The sequence below is a fragment of the Accipiter gentilis genome, chromosome 14 (assembly GCF_929443795.1).
Source record: "Accipiter gentilis chromosome 14, bAccGen1.1, whole genome shotgun sequence".
Classification (NCBI taxonomy): domain Eukaryota; kingdom Metazoa; phylum Chordata; class Aves; order Accipitriformes; family Accipitridae; genus Astur; species Astur gentilis.
In genome coordinates, this window is record NC_064893.1 from 23721386 (window position 1) to 23743695 (window position 22310).

General features: G+C 39.2%; 1 protein-coding gene across 7 annotated transcripts in view; it reads right to left on the reverse strand.

The window, feature by feature from the left end:
- Positions 1-22310, reverse strand: part of SULF2 (sulfatase 2) — a 165360-nt gene that overhangs the window by 12908 nt on the left and 130142 nt on the right. For all 7 annotated transcript variants that reach the window (XM_049816415.1, XM_049816414.1, XM_049816417.1 and 4 more), the window contains 6 exons: positions 22003-22178; positions 18778-18906; positions 17761-17817; positions 16918-17047; positions 6637-6844; positions 481-724 (listed from right to left, as the gene is read on the reverse strand). In XM_049816415.1, coding sequence (XP_049672372.1) covers positions 481-724; positions 6637-6844; positions 16918-17047; positions 17761-17817; positions 18778-18906; positions 22003-22178 — 944 coding nt within the window. The remainder of the gene's footprint in view (positions 1-480; positions 725-6636; positions 6845-16917; positions 17048-17760; positions 17818-18777; positions 18907-22002; positions 22179-22310) is intronic.

Consider the following 22310-nt stretch of genomic DNA (forward strand, 5'->3'; position numbering starts at 1 on the left):
TGAGAGGCTGCTTCCTCCCTTAGGACTGATTTGGGTTTGAAATACAAAGCAACCAATGATGTGAAACTAGGTCATACTCCAGTTAGAGCCTTTGGTCTTCAGACAGGACAGGTTACCCGCTGCACACTGAGATTTCCTTAAGTAGAGGCTCTCCTGGTTTCACAGAGGTGTACACACAAATGTTGCAAACAGTTTCGCTTGTCCTCACTGGAAACATGCACTGATCAGTGATTACTGTCTCTGAAGTGCAGAAGACATGAAAGCACTGCTGTAGTTCTTCAGTAGCTTCGTGCCCCTCTGTACATGACAAAACTAAAACAAAACCGAAAGCTGTTGTACAGATGAGAATAAGAATTTTAGTGAAGCTAGACTGGGTATCCGAAAGTGACACAACAGACTTATCACAAGTTAACACACCCATTTACGTAAAGCAGCCACTTACGCAGCAAAAGCTTTTAGAAATATGCCACGTGCACTCACCTGTGAGTCACTTTTATTAGGTTAGGGGCTGTATACTCTGCAATACCACCAGTGCCACTGTATTCCCCCACGTCTTTATCTTCCTCCTCACGAAGAATAGCCCTCTGCATCTTGTGCCGCTTGGTGATGTTTCTTGGTAAGACAGGTTGGTATCCATCCTCTAAACCCAAGTTATAAACTGCTCCATCCAGTTCAACAGATACAGAACGGATTGAGCGATTCCGGACATAGCTTGGTTTGTATTCTGCATGGAAAAGAAATTGAAAGGGTTAAGAGGGGAAGAAACAGCCTGTTACAATTTGGTCCTCTTTGTGGTTCTTGGGAGAAAAAACCCAGCCCATACTGTGACATTTAGAATTAACTGGATGACAAATGGTGTTTGTTTGCAGCTGTTCTCTAAGCTGCTGCCTCGTTACCTTTTGCATGAAGAGATGATACCTTAGGGCATGAGAGAGAGGGCAGATATAATGCAAACGCACAAGGATGGCAGAAGGGAAAGAAAATGTACTTGTCCAATATCACGTTTAGAGCAAACAGCTCGTTCAAAGAGACTCTGCTCTTCCCCCAAGAGTCACTAGATGGCAGTAAGTCCCTAAAAAAACTAACCATGACAATTCACGACAGCGAGTTCTCCATTGTTTTCTACTGCCCACCACCGTACAATGCTCCACTGCTAGGATTCCTGCAACGCTTCCCTGAAGTGGTCCCAATTATTCCCAGGATTCAACCTGAGCCTTTTGTCAATTCTATGCTCATTCTTCAAGGTAAGATGCTTGATTTTTTCAGGACGGGTTAATATCTGAATATTACTTTTATCCACAGCTAATTTTTTTCTTTGCAATTATTTTCCTGATGTGCACTCCCTCAGACTTTGCTTCTGTAGCCCCAAAGGCAAAATTAAACATTTGCTATGAATTGTCCTGGCCCAAATCCCCAGAGCTCCTCTTTCGTTTCATCTGGAATAGCACAAATATATCGTAGTTATAGCATCTAAATTCATATCTAAACTTCTCTACTGTATGATGGGGTCCATCTCTGACCATATTTCCTGCTCACTTTCAACGACTGCTGAGAGTCACTCATTACACTAAGAAGCATAATCATCTAATTCCTTGAGAAAAAAGCACAACTTAAGTACCAGAGCCTCTTTTCTCCTCCCTGCCCAGTTCCTGAGTCTTTGCTCTGCATATGTGGTTTGGAATCATCTAAGACATTACTGGAAACAACCGAGTCCCTTGGCTCCCCCAGTCACCTCTCCTTTACACAGAGCTGAAACACACAGCACATCTCACAAGAATGGGACTTCTTTCTGCAACCTGGTAAGGGAAAAACTCGATCAGTGTGCCAAATGAGAAGATTAATCTTTCTTGCAATCCCAAGCTCCCCAGAAAAGCCAACTTTCTCTATAGGATAATCTCCCCAGCAAAACAAGGAGGGGTAAGTAAAAAAGGAATGGGAGGTACAATAACAAAAACTGACAAAATAAATATTCATGTCAATTGGCATGCTTTGGCATTAACACAGAGTGACTTTTTTCAAGAAGACTTACATTAATTCCAAATGGATCGCAAGGTCTCAAAAGCCGTTTTGCAGACTGGGAAGAGAAATAAACATCTCCTCCCACCTGAAACTGGTCCAAGCGCTATATTCTTGTCAGCACCACACACAGAAAGTAGAATACCAGCTGGATTGTCTGGCTTTGCACATTTTCCACCTGTGGTTCAAAGTTTATTGCTGATACTAAGCCAGGTGAGTCACTGCTGAAGGGAAAAAAAAAACCCAAAAGACCAACCCTATTTCAGGCACCCATTCAGGAAATGTTTGACTAAATGAGAAGGAAAACTCCCATATTTTCAGAAGTAGGAGGCAGTTCCAAAAAACTACACCCTAACAATTATATTCAAAGTATAAACTCCCATTTCTTTAATTGTTCCCTCATTTCATCTTGTTAAGCTCAGCCAACTAACAATTTACCTTCCTTACAAGTCTAATATGCCAATCCGGCATGTTGGACCTCAGCAGATAGCTTCAGGGAACTGTCGTCTACACACGTTCCTGAAGAATTAGAAGCCAGGAGTTACTCCTCCCTTGCAGCCAAACTAACCCAGACTTACAACGAACAAATTGGTCTGGAGTGAGACAGCTCATGAAGGACTTGTTGTACTGCTTTACCACAACATGCTATCCACAGTGCTGACTCAGCACTGTGATTAGTACCAAACTCCATTATTTTCAGAGGAAGTGGTTAAAATATTTAATAAGATCAATATTCATCTGTGCTGTGCTCTCCCACCTGTGAAGTGCACTGCAGGCATAAATACCAATGTCTAATTACTTCTTAGTCGATCCTCCTCCAGGTTTAAGTTTTACTCTCCAATTCATTTACCTCTGTACACAACATACAAACAAAGTAGATTTAGGGCTGTTAAGTATTTGGTCCCAAACACCTACCCCCCCTTTTCCAAGTTATTAAAGTCTGGCTTTGGTAAGCTGTATGAGTCCCAATGCTTCTCTTCCTCTGGTCTTACGGCATCCAGCTGTCTTATAGATGGTACTGCTAAGAAGTTGCGTTCTCAGAACTGAGTCTGGAAATGGAGTCCGGAGAAATTTAAGCCTAAGAAAGCTACATTTCAGTGCCCCACTCATCCAGCTGTGTCCTCTTGGACAACTTGACAAGCATGCTTGTCTTCATTGGAGCCTGAAAGGAAGTACGCTGTTCTGGTCCAGATTTCCCCAGACAGTCTAGAGACTCAAACACACCTGATTTTTTACAACTCTTTTTTGGTAGTATGTCAGGTTTCAACACTGTCTAGCAAAAGCACGAACTGCAGGATCCAAAGTTATTATTCAACCGAATAAAGCAAGGGCAATGTTGTATTATAAAACCATAAACTTCCTATCTGACACAAACATGCCCAGCCTTCAGTTTATATTTAATTCTCCTCACATCCTCATCACTCAAGCCCTATTACTTTCTTTGCAGCCACCAAATTCACGATTTAACACCGAGATAATTTGGAAATAATAGTTCTCTCGGGGATAACAGAGAAGACTGTAACCAACTATAACTACTATTATGGCATTTTCCCCAAAGCAGGGGCATGACTGCTCAGCGGGAACACTGCAGAAGACAGAGAACTCTTGGTCTTCCCTGTTGACACTTACTCTACGTAGGTATTTTGGATCTGATGTATTTTCCAGCATCACAATGAAGATAGAATAAGCCAGTATGCAAGGATTCTGCTTCTACGCTTGCCATGGGGAAATATCCACCAATAGCCTCATGAATTCCTGCTAGGTATTTCCCAGTAATGTCTATATATTTTCCAGAATTTTGTAGAGAAGCAGCATTTTCTTCTATAACACCAAAGTAAAATTAGGCACTTTGAAGTCAAATTTTTGAAAATATCTCAAGTGTCTAGAAATATGACTAAAGGTTTAGAGGTGGTTTTTTTCTTGGGCATTATGTACCTAGGGATTTTTAGAAATCTTATTTCGAATCTGTGTCCTTAGATACTTCAAAGAGGAAAAAAAAAACAACCCCAAAAACTTTCTTACATCCAGTTTCTCACAAGTGCCATTGAAAATTATACATCAAATGCATTATCTTTAAAGCAAATGATGTTCAGGTTTTGGGGGTTTGGTTTTGTTTTTGTGTTTTTTTTAATAACAAAGAAGGTAATTTTGCTCCAGCATTGAGACTACCTCAAAAGAAAAATGAATGACATGAAAATTGGAATAAAAATGCACTAGCCCCTTTGTACACACTTCTGTTTGTTGTTTACAGATCTGTGTGGTCTATCATCATTTCTCTACATGCAGCTTAATAACTCCTTTAATCACATGCACTTGTTCATCACAGGAGGAGGAGATCAAATCCACAGCAAGAAAAACATAATAGACCACAACACAGCCGAAGATTTTAAGAGCTCACTATTACTCTAAACTTTCTTCCTACTGCAAAGCTTTGTTTCATCTTTCTTATAAAAGAAAAACATACTGAAGAAAATAAAGAGGACACAGAAATGCAAACATTCCTGACACCCAAACCCATATAGACCAAATATTAATGCTCATGTGTTTCTGGCATATAAAAAGCTTTGCAAGCAAGTTGTGTATTTGTACATGGCCCAAATGGGACGTAAATGACATGACCCTGTTTTGCAACTGACTTTACTCAATTTAGAAAACATTTTTGCCTGCTAAATGTCCTGGTACACCTGACAATGGGTCTAGACCATGCCTACATTATAAAGTAATTATTTTATCAAAACATTTGGCGCTCCAGCCCTTCTCTATCAGCAATTTAGTCTGGTCTTTTAGACCACACATTCTCACTACACGACTGGTTTTAGTCTTTCTGAAAGACCAATCCTCATACCCCCATCCGTGTTTGCAACACACTTTATGCACCCTAGAAGGAGGGCATCCAATTTAGTTTTCTGCAAATGACTGTATATTAGAATCCATCAAAACCGCTCTCTGCAAATCCATCTCTATTATGCATGATAGAAGGGAGTGATCAGGGTGTTCCCTTCAAAACTACACTATTGCTTTTAACTAAAGCAGCATTAATGTGGATGTGACCCTAGTCCAGTTTGAAACTTCTATTTTCTATTTAGCTGTTGTTCAATCTGATGAATAGCATTTACTGGCATTCAACTAGGGCTGCAGTATGATCCCATGCACTCACCAAATTCTGAGAGGCAGACCCCAAAAATGCCCTCAGAACTGTGCAACCCAGCACAGACTGCACTTTATCCCAAGCCTCATGAAACAGGTCATAAAAGTCCAAATACACATAATGAGTATCCAGTTCACCCTCTTACCATTCACAATCCAGTGACACAGCTTTCTAGGTAAGCTGTTCAGAAAAACCTTGGTATGTTACCTTGACTTGTATTGCTTTGTGCTCATTTGCATTCAGTGTGTGATTTATTAGATAAGTGCATGTAAAAGGATAGCCAACATCAAATTGAAGAGTCTATGTCAATAGGTCCAAGCTAACATCTTCCACTGTATGGCACACCCTGAATGCCAGCAGAGGGAAAAACAAAGTGTCTGTGGAGTCAATTATTTTACGCAAGACACAAGCTGCGGGAACATGATTGTCAAGATCCTATCTTATGCTGCTAAAGTTTATGCCTTATGGTTCAATGACGCAAGTGAGCTGAAGGGTATAGTATAAACTGCCTCTTCTGAGCAGAACATAAGGAAAAACCCCCACCATTCTGATTCCTCTGCTAGAGGGAGCAACCTTCACATTTTTTACCTCAACTTCCTTCATACATAAACTAAAGGTAATTATACACTTAACCACCTCCTCTGGATGTTGTGAAAATTAGGTAATGTTTAGGAAGCACTGATGAAAAGTACTTAAGTAAGTGTTAAGTATTATCAGATAGCATTATGTTGCCCTCACTTAAATTGTTTTCCTCTTCTCATTTAAGTACCTTCAATCTACTTCTGTTATTTGTCTCCCCGTGACTGAACTTTCTTCTCTGTGACTTCAAAAAGTTAATTGAATTGCAAGTTCTAGTGTTATTTAAAGATTATCTGCTGTGCCACATATTTAAACAGCAAGTATAGTTGAGTAATTTCATCCTGGAACCAATAATTTTTTTCAACTAAAAATTAGCTTAGTAGGTACTAATCAGCTTGCAAGGTAAATATAATGGGAGAAAATCAATTTAAACTCTCTGTTTGAAGCTTGTGCCAGGTCATTATACAGAAAGACTAATCTGCTAAATAATTAAGGCTCTGTATTTGTGGAGTGAGACGAAAGAAACATTACAAGTGAATAATAATTCTGTGCTGCTGTTTGCCTCTTTAATCTATAATTAGACTATGTACTTCAAATATAGATGTTAGTCTGACTAAGGTTTAACACAGAGCCAGTGTTTGTACTGCATTTCCCAGTTTTGAAAGACATAAATATAGGACCCTATTTTGGATCAAAACACTCTTCTTCCTACAGAGAGAGATATTTTCAAATCTGATTGTCCAATATGAGGCACATTGTTTCATAGTTAGATACACAGTAAATATGCTGATAGAATTCAATGCCCATAAAAATCAGGACAATTATGTGTGTTAGGGAACAAAATCGTAATGGTTTTCTAAGGCAGAAACAGAAGATACAGCAGGTTCACTTACTTTTCTTAGAGAAGAGTTTCTTTCTCCGTCCAATGTGGCTCAGCTTGTATTCGTTCTCTTCACAATTGCAGTCTTCACCATTCCTGTTGTAATACTTGGGCAAAATATTGGAGGTGCCTTTGCTGTTGCCTGCAGCTGCCAAGTTTGCCATTCCCTTGCACTTGTGTAGCTTGAGCTTTCCACTGGCATCTTCCACACACTGCCATTTCTGGAAGAAATATTTGGTCATTAAAACTCTGTCCCAACTGTGCTTTGTCTAATGGCCATCTCCAGCAATCTATCAGAGATTCCTTGTTGTAGTAAGCTGGGGCTCATCTATCACCTACTACCAAAACAGACTTTTTGTAATCTTCCATTTTCAGACAAAACAGGAACTCTTTGGAACACTCTTGCATCTGTTTCTGATTTTGTTTCTTGGAGGCAGAACAATGGGAATTTAACAAAATCAATACTACAGCTAAAAATATGGACATGACAAGTGACAACTTTCAGAAGCATAACTGTGGCATAAACCAAGGACGTTCAAGCCTTGTTCACAGGTTTGAAAAGAATCCTTGCCTACCAGCAAGTGTGTTTGTCAGGCTGGCAGGAATTGCCACTATTATGCCACTAAACCAGCACCAAGCTCCAGGCCTGCATATAATCACAGCCCATTCCATATTCTACAAGGGAGAAAACTTCTTGAAGGAGTCTCCTTCTCTTTAATAGTTCAAATGCCTGACGGTGGGATGATTTTATCCAAGTTGTGGGTTCCTTTACTGTAAAGATCTGGTCTGAGCTGGTTATCTAGACTCATTCTACAGTCAAAGAAGAGGAAAAGTCACATCAGGGTATAATTCACTTCATCCTAAGGTGGCCATATAAGAGAGATAAGAAAAAGGATTGCCCTGCAGAAGTGCCTGTTTCTCTTCACTGACCTTTAAAAGGGTTGGTATGACTGCATCAGCTACGGAAATCTGTAGGTAGAGTTTATCTCCATCTTCATTGTTTCTCTTAATAGGTTTTCCCATTCAACACCCTTGGGCTTGACTAGCAATGGTGAGCTGCACTGGATGCCTGCAAAGTGAGAATCTCCTCCCTCTTCCACTCAAAGTAAAGATCTCATCTCTAATCTCCAACTCCTTCTGTTAGTCAAAACCTGAAGTAATTTGCTTACAGCTCCCTTTGTGCTGCTGTCAGAGCTGTGCCAAGGGCAAGGGAGTTTAGCCACCTTCAATCTGGCACAGAAGCTTTACCCACTTCCAGACACATCACAAAATAACTCCTCCTACTCCTTTATTTACCAACACACTACTAGCTACAGAGCTAGGCTTTGAGATACATAGAACAACCTCACAGTAGCAGTTGCTACTGCTTTAAATAGAGACTCTCGGAAACACTTCAGCTTTTTGCTGAGTCTTGAGAGGCGTTCCTCTTCTTCCCTGTTACAAAATCCTAAGTCTGTGCTCCAGGACTCACTGGAATATTGAGAATTTTCCAAATAAAAGAAGAGAAGGAAAAACAGCAACAGCTCCCAAGTGAGATGATGTTTTACAGCAGCCTGCCGCTCTACAAGGGAGATTCAGGCACTTCACCTCCCACAGAGAGGTGCGCCCAGGGTAGGACAACAAAGCCTACATTCTCAATTGAAATTCACTCCATTGTTTGCATGACAGCAAAGTAAGAAAACAGTATCACTGTGCTTTTATAATACAGAATTTAACAGGAGTCTGAAGTGAACTGGCAAGTTACAGTGGATTTATCTATGTCCATGGGAGATTCTCTCATTTAAAATGATCAGAGTTTTATGCTGTGTCCTCTTATTTCTTCAGACAACTGGATGGCAAGTCTCCTGAGCTGTAATTACTTCTTAGGTGCAGATATTGTGTCCAACCTCCTGTACAATCCAAGCCTTGCACTGATGCAGATAAACACAGCTTAACTTTCAGCACAAGGAATCATAGCAAATCAATGAGAGATACTGACATAATAAGACATTTGAATCAGTACTTTGCATGACTGTCTTCATCTGTAAAGCAGGACACATTTACTTAGATGAAGTGTAGAACAAAAATAACCTTTGAAGAATCAATTGCTGAGTTTTAATTTTATTACTATAACATTGATACAGACTGAGGTTTGAAGCAAAAGTTATTTTACTAGAATAAGCAACGGTTTCTTTCACAATGAAAAAAAGATGTAAAAATGTTCGTTGCTGTTTCTCATTCCAATTCATCTGAATCTTATTTTTTAAAATATATGAACAAACTGCTTTTTCTGCTCAGTAGAGCTCTATGCTGTAGGTGCCTGATACGTGAAAAATGAAGATTCAACAGAGGGCAAGTTAAATGCCATGATGAGAACTACTGTAAATAAGTGCTCTGATGTATGGTCCCAAATATGTTTTCTCTATTTCTTTCATCTCCTGTCAAGAAAGTGATGCTCATTTTTCCCCTCCAGGTGAACTGGAAAAAATCCTTTAATTTTTGGTGCAGTTTAAATCTTTCCAAGGCAGCTGTATGCTACAGTGAAAACATCTTAAAGGCTTTGCTAGAAGGGCACATTGTATGCATTAACAGGCCCACTGCTGAATGACTGCAGTGCAAAACTACCTAAATTACTTTAGAAGCAAACATTGAACACATGGGGGTGGAAGGTGGGGAAGGAAAGTCTCAAGCTTCTACTTTTTTCCCCAAACCAGATATGGACATGTGTGAATGTGTCTGGGATTCAACAACTTACCCTTGGTCCGCTTATAGGCACAAATGCCAATTCCCTAGGTCAATATCACAGCTATATCAGTTGCAGTCATTTCCAAAGGATGCTTCCAATCTTACGGAAAAAGGGTAGTAATTACAAGGGAACTGTGCATCCTCTGCCTGACAGTCAAGAAGCTTTAAACATTGTGAATTCTGGCATTTTAAATTGGTTTCTAGTGTACAGCATACCATCATGCAGAAACTTGTGTCAAATCCTGGAAGCAACTGAAGTATTTTATAAGAAGTAATCACTTAAATAATTAAATACCTATATGAAGAACTCCAGAGTGCCCCAGAGATACTTTGGCTCACAGGTACAAATGATAACCATCTGGCAGCAAAACGTAATTACATATAAATAGTGGATTAACTCAACCAGTAAAGAAAACAAAATGCCCTTAGTTCACCACTTGCCCCCAGCTTTTCAGGTCTTTTCTTCATCAGGCCAAAATATGTGTTCCTAATTCAAGTTCTGTAGCTTATAATATCTCACAAGAGCTATGTCCTGAAAAGGAGGGCAGTTTAACACAAACTAGAAGTCAATGGAAAACCCAGACTCCCCCACAATCTTCATCCCAGATCATATCAAAACTCCAAAGGAAGAACTTTTCTTTCCTCCTGCAAAACCTTGCAGAACAGCTACTCAAGCCATCAAATAAATGGCTTTTGCAATAAGTCCTGAAGCCCATCAAGCTCAGGTTGTGCAAAACTTTCCAGACACCTCATTTAATCATTAAAGCAGTTCCAGCTGGAGATTTCCCACCATCTTAAGGCAGGCCAAGTTAGCTGCTGCGCTTGTGCTTTCTGCCACCTACTGTGCTGGGCTTGTTCTAACACTTCTACTCCATCCTCTACCTTACCTCCCACTGAACAACACATGCTACTCAGTTATTTATGTGCAAAGCAGAAGAGTCTGGGCTTTAGTCTAATGGAGAAATCAGTGCTACTGAACAGAAGTCTTGTTCAAAGACACACTGCAAAGGCAAAAAAAAGACAGTTTGTAACACACATTCTCCCCTCCAGCCCAAACTACCTGCTATATATATCAACAAGAGTAAGGCAGGACTTCAATATCTATGAAACATGAATCGTAACAGCAGCAGTTGTAGACTGAACAGATGCCCTGTTTCCCCCCAGTAACACTATTTACCTTGAACATGCAAATGATCCCTTAGCAGAAAAAGACATGTTGTATTTTTCTGTGTTAAACCCCCATTATTTCCTTCACAGCCCCCATCATCATGAAGTGGTTTTTGCATTATTGTGCACCAATGTCTTCTTACCGCTACAGCAATCACAGATGTTAATTCAAAGTCATTACTTGAGGCCCCAATCAGAAACAAATGGCCATGACCTTCCCTGTAGGATTTTTTTCCTACAATTCACTCATTTCCCTCAGTGAAGCTCTCTCAATTGACATTGTTTTCTTTGGGGGAAAAGGGCTTATCACACAAGCCTTGCTAAGAAAAGATTCCAGTTGAAACATACAGCTTTCAGAGCTGAGCCCTAAATCATCATGCTGTGTCTCATCAGCTCCTCTTTTTGTTAAGCGAAGAGATTCCATTCCCTTTTACAGAGAAGTGAAAAGTGAAACTGTCTGATCAGTTAAGCTGCCAGCAAGGCTCCCGCCCTAACAGTTTTAGGAATATAAGCTCTAGGAATCAAAGTTTCTGCAGGATAATTAAGTCCTCTGTCCCTGCCAGCAACCTGACAAAAACACTTCAGCAATATATGTCATCTTTAGTTTATGTGTATGCTTCCTGAACTCCATCCTTGCTGCCACATTGGATGGTTGAGCTAGAAACAAACTGCTTTAATGGCTAGAAATATTCTAACTTCCAGTCTAAACTGATTTATGAGTAGTCAAGATACATTTTTTCTTGTATGAAACAGTACAGTTACAGTTCAGTTAGTATGAAACAGTTGAAATTAGTTTAGCTAGCTCTTCTCCTTTGCTGTAGTTTGTTCCTTCTGTTATATTTTATTGAGCTAATGAGGACAAACCAGCAAAATCCAGAGAGAGATGCAAGCCCCTTCTCTACTGCTTTTGCTGGCAGCTTGTCCTACTGCTCAAATGTTACAGGTTTCAGGAAATAGTCAACTTGATTTTCCCATTGTTTGTCTCATACACATTGCTACTACTCTGTTCTTGTTGACTGAAAATAATTGGCTCATGTCTTCTGTATAACACCTCTTAAGATTCATGCTGACAGATTCCTCAGCTATTTTTTTAACTGAATACGCTCAGTTCCTTAGCTCTTCCCAGCAGGTATTATTTTGTTAATCTTTTAACATTTTTGTTGGGTTGTTCCCCTCCTGCCCCGTACCTTCTTCCAATTTTATGCTTTGGCAAAGGATGAGTTCGGTTTCCTCTATTTCATGTCATCAGTACATAAACAGCACTACCTGTTCTTCATTCCAGCTGGACATTATTTCATTATATTGACTCATGATTTTTGGAGATTTGGACCTCTGGAGTCTCAGCTCAATTTCAGTTGTCACATACTATATATCATTCAACCCTTAAAATTTTAAGATGGATGAACAATTTATTGACAAAAAATTTGGAGTGCTTTTTACTGCCACAAACTGCAGCTGAAATGACGCAGGTGGGACAATCAACTAGCATACAGATGAAAAATCAGGTATTCAACTAAATTTAAGATTACAGTTATATAAGTCATTTATTATTAATATAATAATTGGATTGTGGTATCAAATGGTCCCAGATGCTGTGTTAGGTACTGCAGAAGCTAAGGAGTGAGTGCAGCCTAAGCAGAAATTACATTAGTGGTGGAAGAAAAAAAACAGTAGCACCAAAAGGGGAATTGATTTGTCTGAGGTCCCATGTCAAGTCCGTAACAGTTCTGAGACTGAAGCCAGTCTCCTGACCTCCAGTTCATTGTCTTTTGAACTAAACTACACTGCTACTCCTATCAGGATATATGAAAAAAACCTGGGTTTTTTATTAAATATTGGTATTGATTTTGGCAAGCTACTTGCAACTACTGTAATGACAAGGAGTTTAAAAATCTCAGTTAACAAGAGATGCAAATTTCTTGGTTTTCTGAAGCAACAACAAGCAAAACAACCCATAAGTAAAATAGCCTCTGGAAATCATTATAGGCTATTTCTGGCTAAAGGAGGGAAACAGTTTTGTTAATTATAATTCCTGATAAGGAATACAATCCTTGAATAAGACCCTTAATAAATCATCATGATTTTAATTTTCATGGTTTGTTGCTTCCTAATTTTATCAGTTTGAAGGCTGATAAAATTTTTAATGTATGAAGTTATCAACAAGTCATTTCTTGTTCCAGTCACAGATTAAGAACCAGATCCTGAAAGTTGCTGAGCATGTGCAACTGGCACTGGAATTCAGGAACTCCAAAGATCCGCCTAAAGAGCTATTAAAATTATCTGGACTCTAGCTGGCTTGATATGCTTCACTTATCAACAGAACCTAAATTCTTTAGTAACCTTGGGATATCTCTGCTAGGTACAAAAGAACCAGACAACTACCAAGGATACACAGATCAAAAACTTTCTTCCCAGTTTTTAAAAAAATTCCTTATAAAACCTGACTTAGTTTCCCAGGTCTGACTAACTGTAAGTTCAAGCTACAGCGCCCTCAGGAAAAGGAGAAAATGTAAGTAATTTTTTCTACTGCTCCACCCTTGGCACTAATCAATGGCTAATGATGATTATGGTGGCAGGAATATGGACTGCTGCAGGAAAGCACACACTGAGCAGAACAGTTTTCATCACTGCTATGCCATGCTATGTCAGAGAATTGGGGGGACCAATTGAGTAAATGACATGCTTTTACTTATGATATCTTCACGCCGGTTACAAAAGAGAATATCCCTTCATGATCCTGGTTCAGCACAAAGCAATCAGAGGAAAGACTGTGTATCAAATCTTTCATTTGCAGAACATCTGAAGGAGACAAAGTGCAAATTTTTGCATTTTGAATGTTCTCCTGAGAAAACTGTCATATATGATTATATTTTTAATGCTATTTAAAGGCAAATTCTACTTGTATCAGACTTGCATATAAATAGAGCTTTGAAAATAAAAAGTGTTTGAAGAGGAAATAATGTGAATTCAGACAACTATTTTTCTTCATGAGTTAACAATATTATTGTGCTATGCTACGTCCTGCTAAAGACAAAAGTAGGGGTTTTTTTTAAATTTCTTTTTTTACATGTACAGAATAGATTCCCTATAGCATTCAGTAGTGCTGCAGGTATTACATGTTTAACAAATGTGCACAAAGTTGGCAAATGACTTAGAGGGAGATTCTGTGCAGCTGTTGTTATGATACTGTGGAGTTGCTGGGAATACTCTACAGAGCAATGCTGATATCATAATTGGCTTCCACAAAAGCACATTAATGCAGGCCGCCAGATAAAAGTGGGTCAGCTTCCACTTACCAGCCAGTTTAGAATGAAAGGCCGAACTACAATGAAGAGAAAAAAATTGTGTGGAAGCCATTAGGTACTAGGATAAATGTTTTTTATTTCATGTGGGAAGAAAGAGCTCATCTCTTAAATCCTTGAATATAAATGCTGAGCTGCTCTTTCATCTGAGCCTACAGTCACCCTTTGTTGGATGCAAATAACTAACACAGACCAAACCCTACTAACCGAAAAAGAAAACATGGCAACACAGAGATTCCCATTGCACTCAGAAGAATTTACATACATTAGTGTTGCCAAAAAAATCCCACATAATGGACTCTGAAACAAGGTTTTAAACAGCATGAATAGCCTCATCTCCATGATCCTGGTGCGTTCTTATCAAAATGATTATAGGTCAAGGAGGGTGACAGAGATTTGCAAAGGAAGAACATTTTGTGGTGATAGAACTGTATTCACAAACTTGCATGCTAACAAAGCAGAATTTAAAAATCTCTATCTCACATTCAAACCTTTCTTTACCTCTCCCTTTACTCTAAGCTCTGTCCTTGTCTCTTCTCATTCACTCCCCTTCTGAGTCTTTGTTCTCCATTTGTGCTTCTTGTCTCCTGCTCACACTTCATATTCCCTGGCACTGCTCACACTTCTCTGTGCATGGAACAGCAGGTCCCCAAAACTCATTTAAGTCAAAAAGAAAGAGTCCCAATGACTTTAGCCAGCTTTCACCTAATTCTGACCCAGACTTCTCATCACATTTGCATCAGGATGTGAAAATTCACCTTTTGCACTGAACACTCCAGATACTGTTAAATGCACAATAATAAAATGTCCTGCAAGCTCAGGAGAAACTTGCTAAATAACCACTGTATCTGTACACCATAAACTCTCCCAAGGCAGTGGTATATTATTCATTTGGGCTCATTCTACTTACTATGCAGAGCTGTGAACAGCACCAGCAAACAGACAACACCCATTTGTCATTTGAGAAGTTAGTCTTGCTTCACTCTGAAAAGACTTTTGGGTGCACCCATATTTAGACACAATTTATCCCCAAATAAGCACATTCATCTCCCACTATTCCTGCTGTCTAGACAGACTACTAGGACATATTCTCTAGAGCAGGGGTTAGATGGATTGAGATTCCCTTGAGAGCCCTTCCCAGACTCTAATTGACTTGATTGTTAGGCAATTTTTCCTGATGTCCAACTTAAATTTCTTTTTTGCTCAATTTCATCCTATCACTTCCAATTACGTCTGACTGAACTGCTCAAAACAATTCTTCTCCTCTCTGTCTCCTGACAATGAGGATGCAGCACACACGTCTCTTATTAGCACACCTTCACTTTGGAATTTATTGGCAATTCTGAGTACATAGTTGACATTTTATGCCCACTTCTTACAGATGTCAAAGATATTTTATTATCCATGGAAGCAAACATAAGCCTGTGAATGTGTGTAGATGATACAGGGCCTTCCCGCTTCCTTCCATAACTGAGAAGCAGTAATTACAGTAAGAAAGCCTGAATGTAGCTAAGTTACCTTATGCAAAGAGACAGCTTCAGTGACAACATGGACTTGGAAAGTGTCTCTTCCCCTCTGTTCTTACAATAATGTTCAAAATAATTGGGAAGATGAAGACAAAAGGAAGAAGTTGAAAGATCTCTCAAAGGGAAAATACTGATGGAAAAAGAAAAGCTGTATTTCCCCAAACTACTTACTGGATGATGATGTAGCAGAAGCAGTGACTTCTTCCCCAGTTTCTCAAAGAACGATGCAAATTCAAAAAACAATGGCTTGCTCCCACCCATCTAAAATTTCAGCTCAAGACATCTGACAACAATGAACTACTACACAAAATACTTAAGTTCAGTATTTTTAGGAAGAACAGGACATTATAATCTCTCTGTATACTAAATCTGACAAGCTACAGGAAAAGAGCATCTGGAAAATGCTTATACATACCAATTGGATCCAATCACCTAAGGAACAATGGACTCATTTCACAGGTGCACTGAACTACATGATCAGTAGAGCCAGAAGCAGGGAGTCTGGCCTCTGACAGTAGAAAATGAACTACATAGCCTAAGTAGCCCATTACTATAGCCTTGGTAAGCCATTCAGATCATGTCTGCAGGAATGGTTATATGCCACAGACTGACTCATTCTGACAGCCCTCTGAGCTGCCACGATATGAGGTAATGCCAGTCTAATAACAGACACATTAGCATGTGGTCCCATCTACCTTCACCCTTTTGCCCACATATCCGCGGGCAGAATGTGTTACAGTCCTCGGAATGGGGTACTCTGACCTGTACCTGGATGAGAAAGCAATGGCACAGAGTCAATTTTGCCATGTTTCCAGAGGATGAGAATTCCCCCAAGAGTGGAGAAATCTCTCCAAGAGTGGAGCTGCTGGAGCTAGCTCTGCTGTGCCTTTGCACTGCTTTGGTAAAGTTGCAAAACCTTCTCCTGCACCGAGACCATGTATTGGTACTACTCTAAATTTTTCTTCCTGAATTTCTTCTACATAACTTGGATCTAAAGTGAACGTATTTTCATAACTGCCCAGAACAGTTATGTAACAAGAGAAATGATGCACAATCAATGAGCTTTGTGCTCATATACACACAGACTGCCTGCAGTCATAATTACACGTGTGTTTTTACAGTATATTTTTGTTAAGAGGAAGGATATATTGAGTTCACAGAATGTTAGTTTCCGTTATATGTAATTCCAGTAACAACAAAATGAGTTAAATTAAGAATTCAAAGCAAAGTGAGCTATATGTATTTGGAGGAGGCCAATCTGTTAGGTTCATTGTAGCTTCTCGTCACTAATGAATCCCAAAACACATTCTATTTGGGGAATAAAATGTTAAAACAGCCTAGGCAGTTCTCTTAACAGTAGTCAGGAATCAATACAGAGGCACTCGAATCAGCAGTTTCCTGATGGACAGTCAATCTCATAAATGCTGTAATATGGTTTTGAGCAAAGGCCACAGAATGACCCATTTGATGTATTAGCTGGCATTGATGACAAGGTGAAGGACATTCTCACAGTTAAGGTGTTAAGCTTAGCCCAACTACAACTGCTTACTTTCAGTTGAGGGTACAATGCCCTACCTGGCCAAACTGTTCACAAGCTGTTTGATACTCAGCTCGCTGACAGAGGTCTTTCACACGCTGGTATTTGGGTAGAAAGTTTTCTTCTTGGGCATCCACCTTCTCACTCTCCCTCTTATGCAGCAGTTTACTGGAGAAAAAAAAAAAGAGAAGGTTTATTTTTGCATTAATATTAATTCCAAGATATAGGTACAGTTTGCTGAAAAGGCTCAGAGGAGCAGGTTATCTGCCAAGTCCACAGCATCACTGGTGGCCAAAACTTAATAGTCCAGCAGAAACTAGCACTTATCATCATCTCTGATAACACACAAGTTATTCATATCATGCCCTCAGGGAGCGTACAAAAACATGCAAAGCCAAGACACTGTGTTTCATGTCTGATTGGCAGGCAGTAACAACAGTTGGTATAAAGAGAACATATCCTCCTCGCGCTACAGGGCTGCACTTTGCAAACCCTTCATGCCCCATGTACGTATTAAGTCAAGAGGCATAGAGAGAATGGCCAGCAGATGAAAACGCAGAGAGGAAAGGTTGTTCATACTCCCATGATACAAGCAGGAGGGTCAAGGGGCAGCAGCTGAAAGAAAAACTGGATGCCTTTCCATCTCTCAATCCGAGTAAAACTCTCCTTCCCCCACCCCAACAGCACATTTATACAGGCTGTGGGCAAAGGCCATATATTCCCTCCTATCATACAATCACTGCCATTAGGCATACTGCAGCCGTGTCTCTGCTAGCACAGCTAAACGGCTTTAGGTCTGTGGCAAAGTGCTGCTTTGGCTTTAGCTGTTCAGTATCCTTCTATTTAAAAAGACTGGGTTTTGTGATTAACACTTTCCTTACCCTCTTTCCACTAGGAATGAGTCTCTCCACACCTTCATCTTTTTCTTTAAATGGAACCTAAGAGGAAATGAGGAGAGGAAGAAGCAATTCCCGCAAAACCAGTAATCAAGTCATGCCCCAGTTTTCTTTCCCACCCCCAATTCAGATGAGAAACATTACATATAACTGCACAAGGGAACATCCAGCTTTATGAAGCAGACACATACACCTCTCCAGTGCAAATCATGAACAAACAGGACAGATTTGTTCCCACAGGGACAAAACCCACAACAGATTCACACAGTACAACTATTTCAACATGAGCATGTTTAAGGCACAGGGGATTAACTGAATTGTCCTTGATCACAAAGGATCGCAAATTAAATCATGAATTCCTGACGCCAGTTTGGGCTCTTAACCTGCACACTACCCACAAAGTATCCTATTCTAAAGCAGCTGCTCCTTTCCCCTTCTCCTTCCACCCAACTACTTGTAAAGCTAATCTCCTTCCTCCCTCTTTCTGCTGACTTCCTCTAGCAAGCATCCAGACTAATTCTCTTCCTCAGTCTTTTTCCAATGAAAGTATTGATGGAAGGTCTCAAATAATAACTGCAATTCTGAGTGCTAGCCTGTCTTTATATAATAGTCTGATACACAACCAACCCTTTCAACTCAATTATTCTACAGTTTATTCAATATGAAATGCTTTGCTACAAATGAGGCCACAGAGACATTTAAAATCTATAACTCATATAGCTAAAGACCTTCATGTGTAGCCCTCTCACTGCTACACAGATTACATTTAGCACATCCAGATGCCATATATGCCATATGGCTAGTAGATGAACCTGACAAAATGAAAATAAGTAACTATAGTCACATATTGGCAAATAGGTCTTTAGATTTTCCGGTAAATGATGTACTCATGTAGATGGTAGTTTTATTATATTTTCCTTTAATGTGCTGCATGTTGCTGAATACTTGCTCAGTCTCCTGTACAAACACATACATGTTTCCATGCACACTTCCATTTCTTACCTATTCACTGGTCTCTCAGAATCCAGAAGCTTTAGAATGGATTTACCATCCATATCAGAAGGAATATCCAATCCAGCAATATCTAGAATTGTAGGTGCAAGATCAATATTCAACACAATGTGAGGATTCCTGAAAAAACATATATGAGAACCTGGTTTAAAGTCTATGCAATGATATCAAGCAACTCCAGCTCTTCCACAGAGACCAAGGATCTGAAAAGTCTTATTTTGTGACATCTGCAAAAAAGAAAAGAGGACACAATCCAATTCCTTTCCATGAAGGGAATTGAAATGTAAAATGTAGGCAAGTTGCATAACCTCAAGAGGGACTAATATGAAGATTTAAAACTTTAGCAGAGAGCATTTTTGAGACAGCAACGTAGTTCATAAGGCAAAGTTAGTTAATTATTGCAAAAGAGAGTTCAAAAGTCTTCAAAACATGAGAAGGCATTGGAAAAACTCCTTGGGTGTCTTAGAGAATCAAAGTGTCTGCCAAACATGCTGATTACTTTATTAAAAAGTAGATTTGGCAGGTAGCACATTCTTTATCTGTTTCAAAATATGGTATAGAAATAAGTACCTCAGCTCACAACAAAGCAAGCATGTTCTGGAGAGAATGTGAAGAGAAATATATTGCTAGATACTACAGTAAATAACTAAAAGCTGCTGTTAAGGTAGAGTGTGAGACAAAAAAGGATAGGGATCAGGAAAGAAAAAGCAGAGAGGAAGGAGTTACAGAACAAAAAAAAGAAAAAAAAAAGAGAAAATAAAAGAACAGCTTTAATTGAAATAACATCAATCTTCCCAAGTGCACAACTATCCATTCTGAAAACACTTAGAAACAGACATGCCCTGTTACTTAGTTGAGTATGGCATATGCTCCTCAGCCACCACAGTTAACAGAACAATATTTGAACAAAAACTGACTTCAAATTCGGTTAAAATATTGGCATCAACTTCCAAGTAGTACAGACAGCTCCTATCCCCAGATCCCTTGAACTGCCACAACTAAATATGAGTGACTTCATGGATCAGAGCATCTAGCTGGACAGAGCTCAGCATTCAGTAGCTAAACAAATGCCCAAATTTCTAATTGTGTGACTTGGTTTTACTATGGGTCTGTTTTTGCAGAAGTGTTTTCGGTTTATGTTGAACCGTACAAACCTAATTCAAATATGTCTGTGACACTGTTGTGTAATTACTCACAATATTACATAAATGCATACTGTTTATCATCTGTGTACTATTTCTTTTCCTTATTTCTTTAAAAAAGAAAAATATGAAAGAAGGCACTCAATTTCTTAAAAGCGGGGGGGGGGGGGGGGAGGAAAGTGAGCATACTGCTATACAGATAGTCTTCTACAACACTGAACATAAAGAATCACTGTGCTATGATTTGCAGGCACAAAGGAAGGATGGGACCAGATGGGCTGCTATACATGTCAGTGCAGAATTCTAGCTCAAAATACAGGACAGAAGAAAGCTGCTAAATTCACACTAATTAATGAGGCACCATTTAAAAATTACTACATTTTTGAGCGAGCGAGCAAACAGGCACTGACAAGAGCATGGATGATGAATTAAATTGATGTACCTAATTTGATTTTAATTACTAATAATTGTGGTGTAGCATATTTGGTAATAGAAATGAGAGCTTAGTAATGACTTGCTACAGTGACTGCTATTAAATCTTCATTGGTATCAAAAGGGAGTCATGACAATTACTCTGCAGGAAAAACATAAGGTTCACACAAAACATTGATGATTGAAGTTCTAACATTTAAAGAAAATCAGGCTGAAAGGGAGGATCAATTTATTATCTGATATATTACCCTTCCAGGTTGTTTTATCTTGTTCTTCCTATTTGTTATACTATGATGGGTTCTGTTCTGTCTGGCAGGCTGACTCCTCTGATTCTAACAGAAATATTTTTTCATCTTCAGAAGCCACTGAAAAATAACATTCAGTGGCAAGGTTTCACAGCTTTTACATATGTCTGGGTGTAAAGATCCTTGAACCAGAGCAGACATGAGGTGGCTGGTCTCTAACATTGCATGTTGCAGAAAAACTAGCTCAGTCCAGTTGGGCCTTATTAGCATTGCCTCTCCAGTAAGACCAAAACCTGCAGTTGAAGGGAAAGAGAGCATGCTCTTAGAAGGCTAATCCAGCTCACTTGAAATTCTGTGCTGCTGCAGACAAACTTCTTTCAGTGCTGAGGTAATATGTTTAATTCCACCTGAGGAATCCCTCCCTGCTCTTTAGAGAAGTAATATTGTTTATTTCACATGCATAACTGCTGTAAGTAAATTAGACACAAAGCGCAATATCTACAGAATTTAACATTTTTGTGCCTACTGATAATATGAGTCAGTGAATTTAACCAGCAAATGGAAGGAGATTTTCTTATAACTATTTGCTACTGTATTACACACTAGACCTGTTCCTCTGCAGTAAAGAAAAGAATTGTGTGTGGAAGACTTTGTGTGTGTTAATTATGCTAAAACATGCACACTGATACAAATAAAAGGCAGCAAATTATGGCACTCTGTCCAAAATCATTACTTACATGCAAATATTTGCTATTGAAATAATTGCTTAGAAAGTGTATTTACATAATTTCTTAGCTGATCAAAGCTACCATTTTAATTAACAGTCATATTCTGCATGCTTGTATGCATCCGACAAACAGCCCTAACCATGTAATCTGAAAGGATGAACAAAAAAGAATGTTTTGTGGATGATTATATATGAACTATACATACATTCGTCTTCATAAACTGAAACAAGTGACTCCACTTTAATGTTCAGCAATCATTATCTACTATGGCAGTGAACATTATACAATATTTTTTTACCTTGAAAATGTCATAGTTATGTGTATTATTTGCACCCCTCAAAAGGAGGCAAATAAGCATTTCCTAGATTGGACATATTTCAAAATGGCTTCTTCAACTTCATCCACAAAAGTGTAGTGGCTTATGCTGCACACCTACGCAAGCAAAATAGGCAAGGACATAAAACCTTGACTATATTATACCAGCCCATGCTATCAGTTCTGCTTTCTGAGTAGACATATTTTTCTGCCAAAGATGAGCAGGAAGTCAGTCAGGATGGGCAGAACTTTGTGCCTCCATTTGGATGCCAGGACAATACAACTAGAAATGTGAACATAAAGGATTCTTCTGGTTGCTACATAGACATACACACACAATAGCCAAGAACTTACAAGGACCCAGCCTCCACATTTGGACCTCGGACATAGAAAGGAACTCTGATATCAAACTCGTATGGCATGGACTTTCCTTTCACCAGCCCAAACTGCCCAATATGATAACCATGGTCTGCTGTGTATATTATATACGTATTGTCCAGTTCACCTGTTTCGACCAACGTATTGTAAATCTGAAAAAAGGCAAAAAAAATAAAATTCATTCCACTGAACAGTAGTGTATGTAGAATATTGGATATAATTTTCTGCCTATATGTAATACACAAACAAATAACAACAGTTCAGGATGGCACTGAGCTGTCACA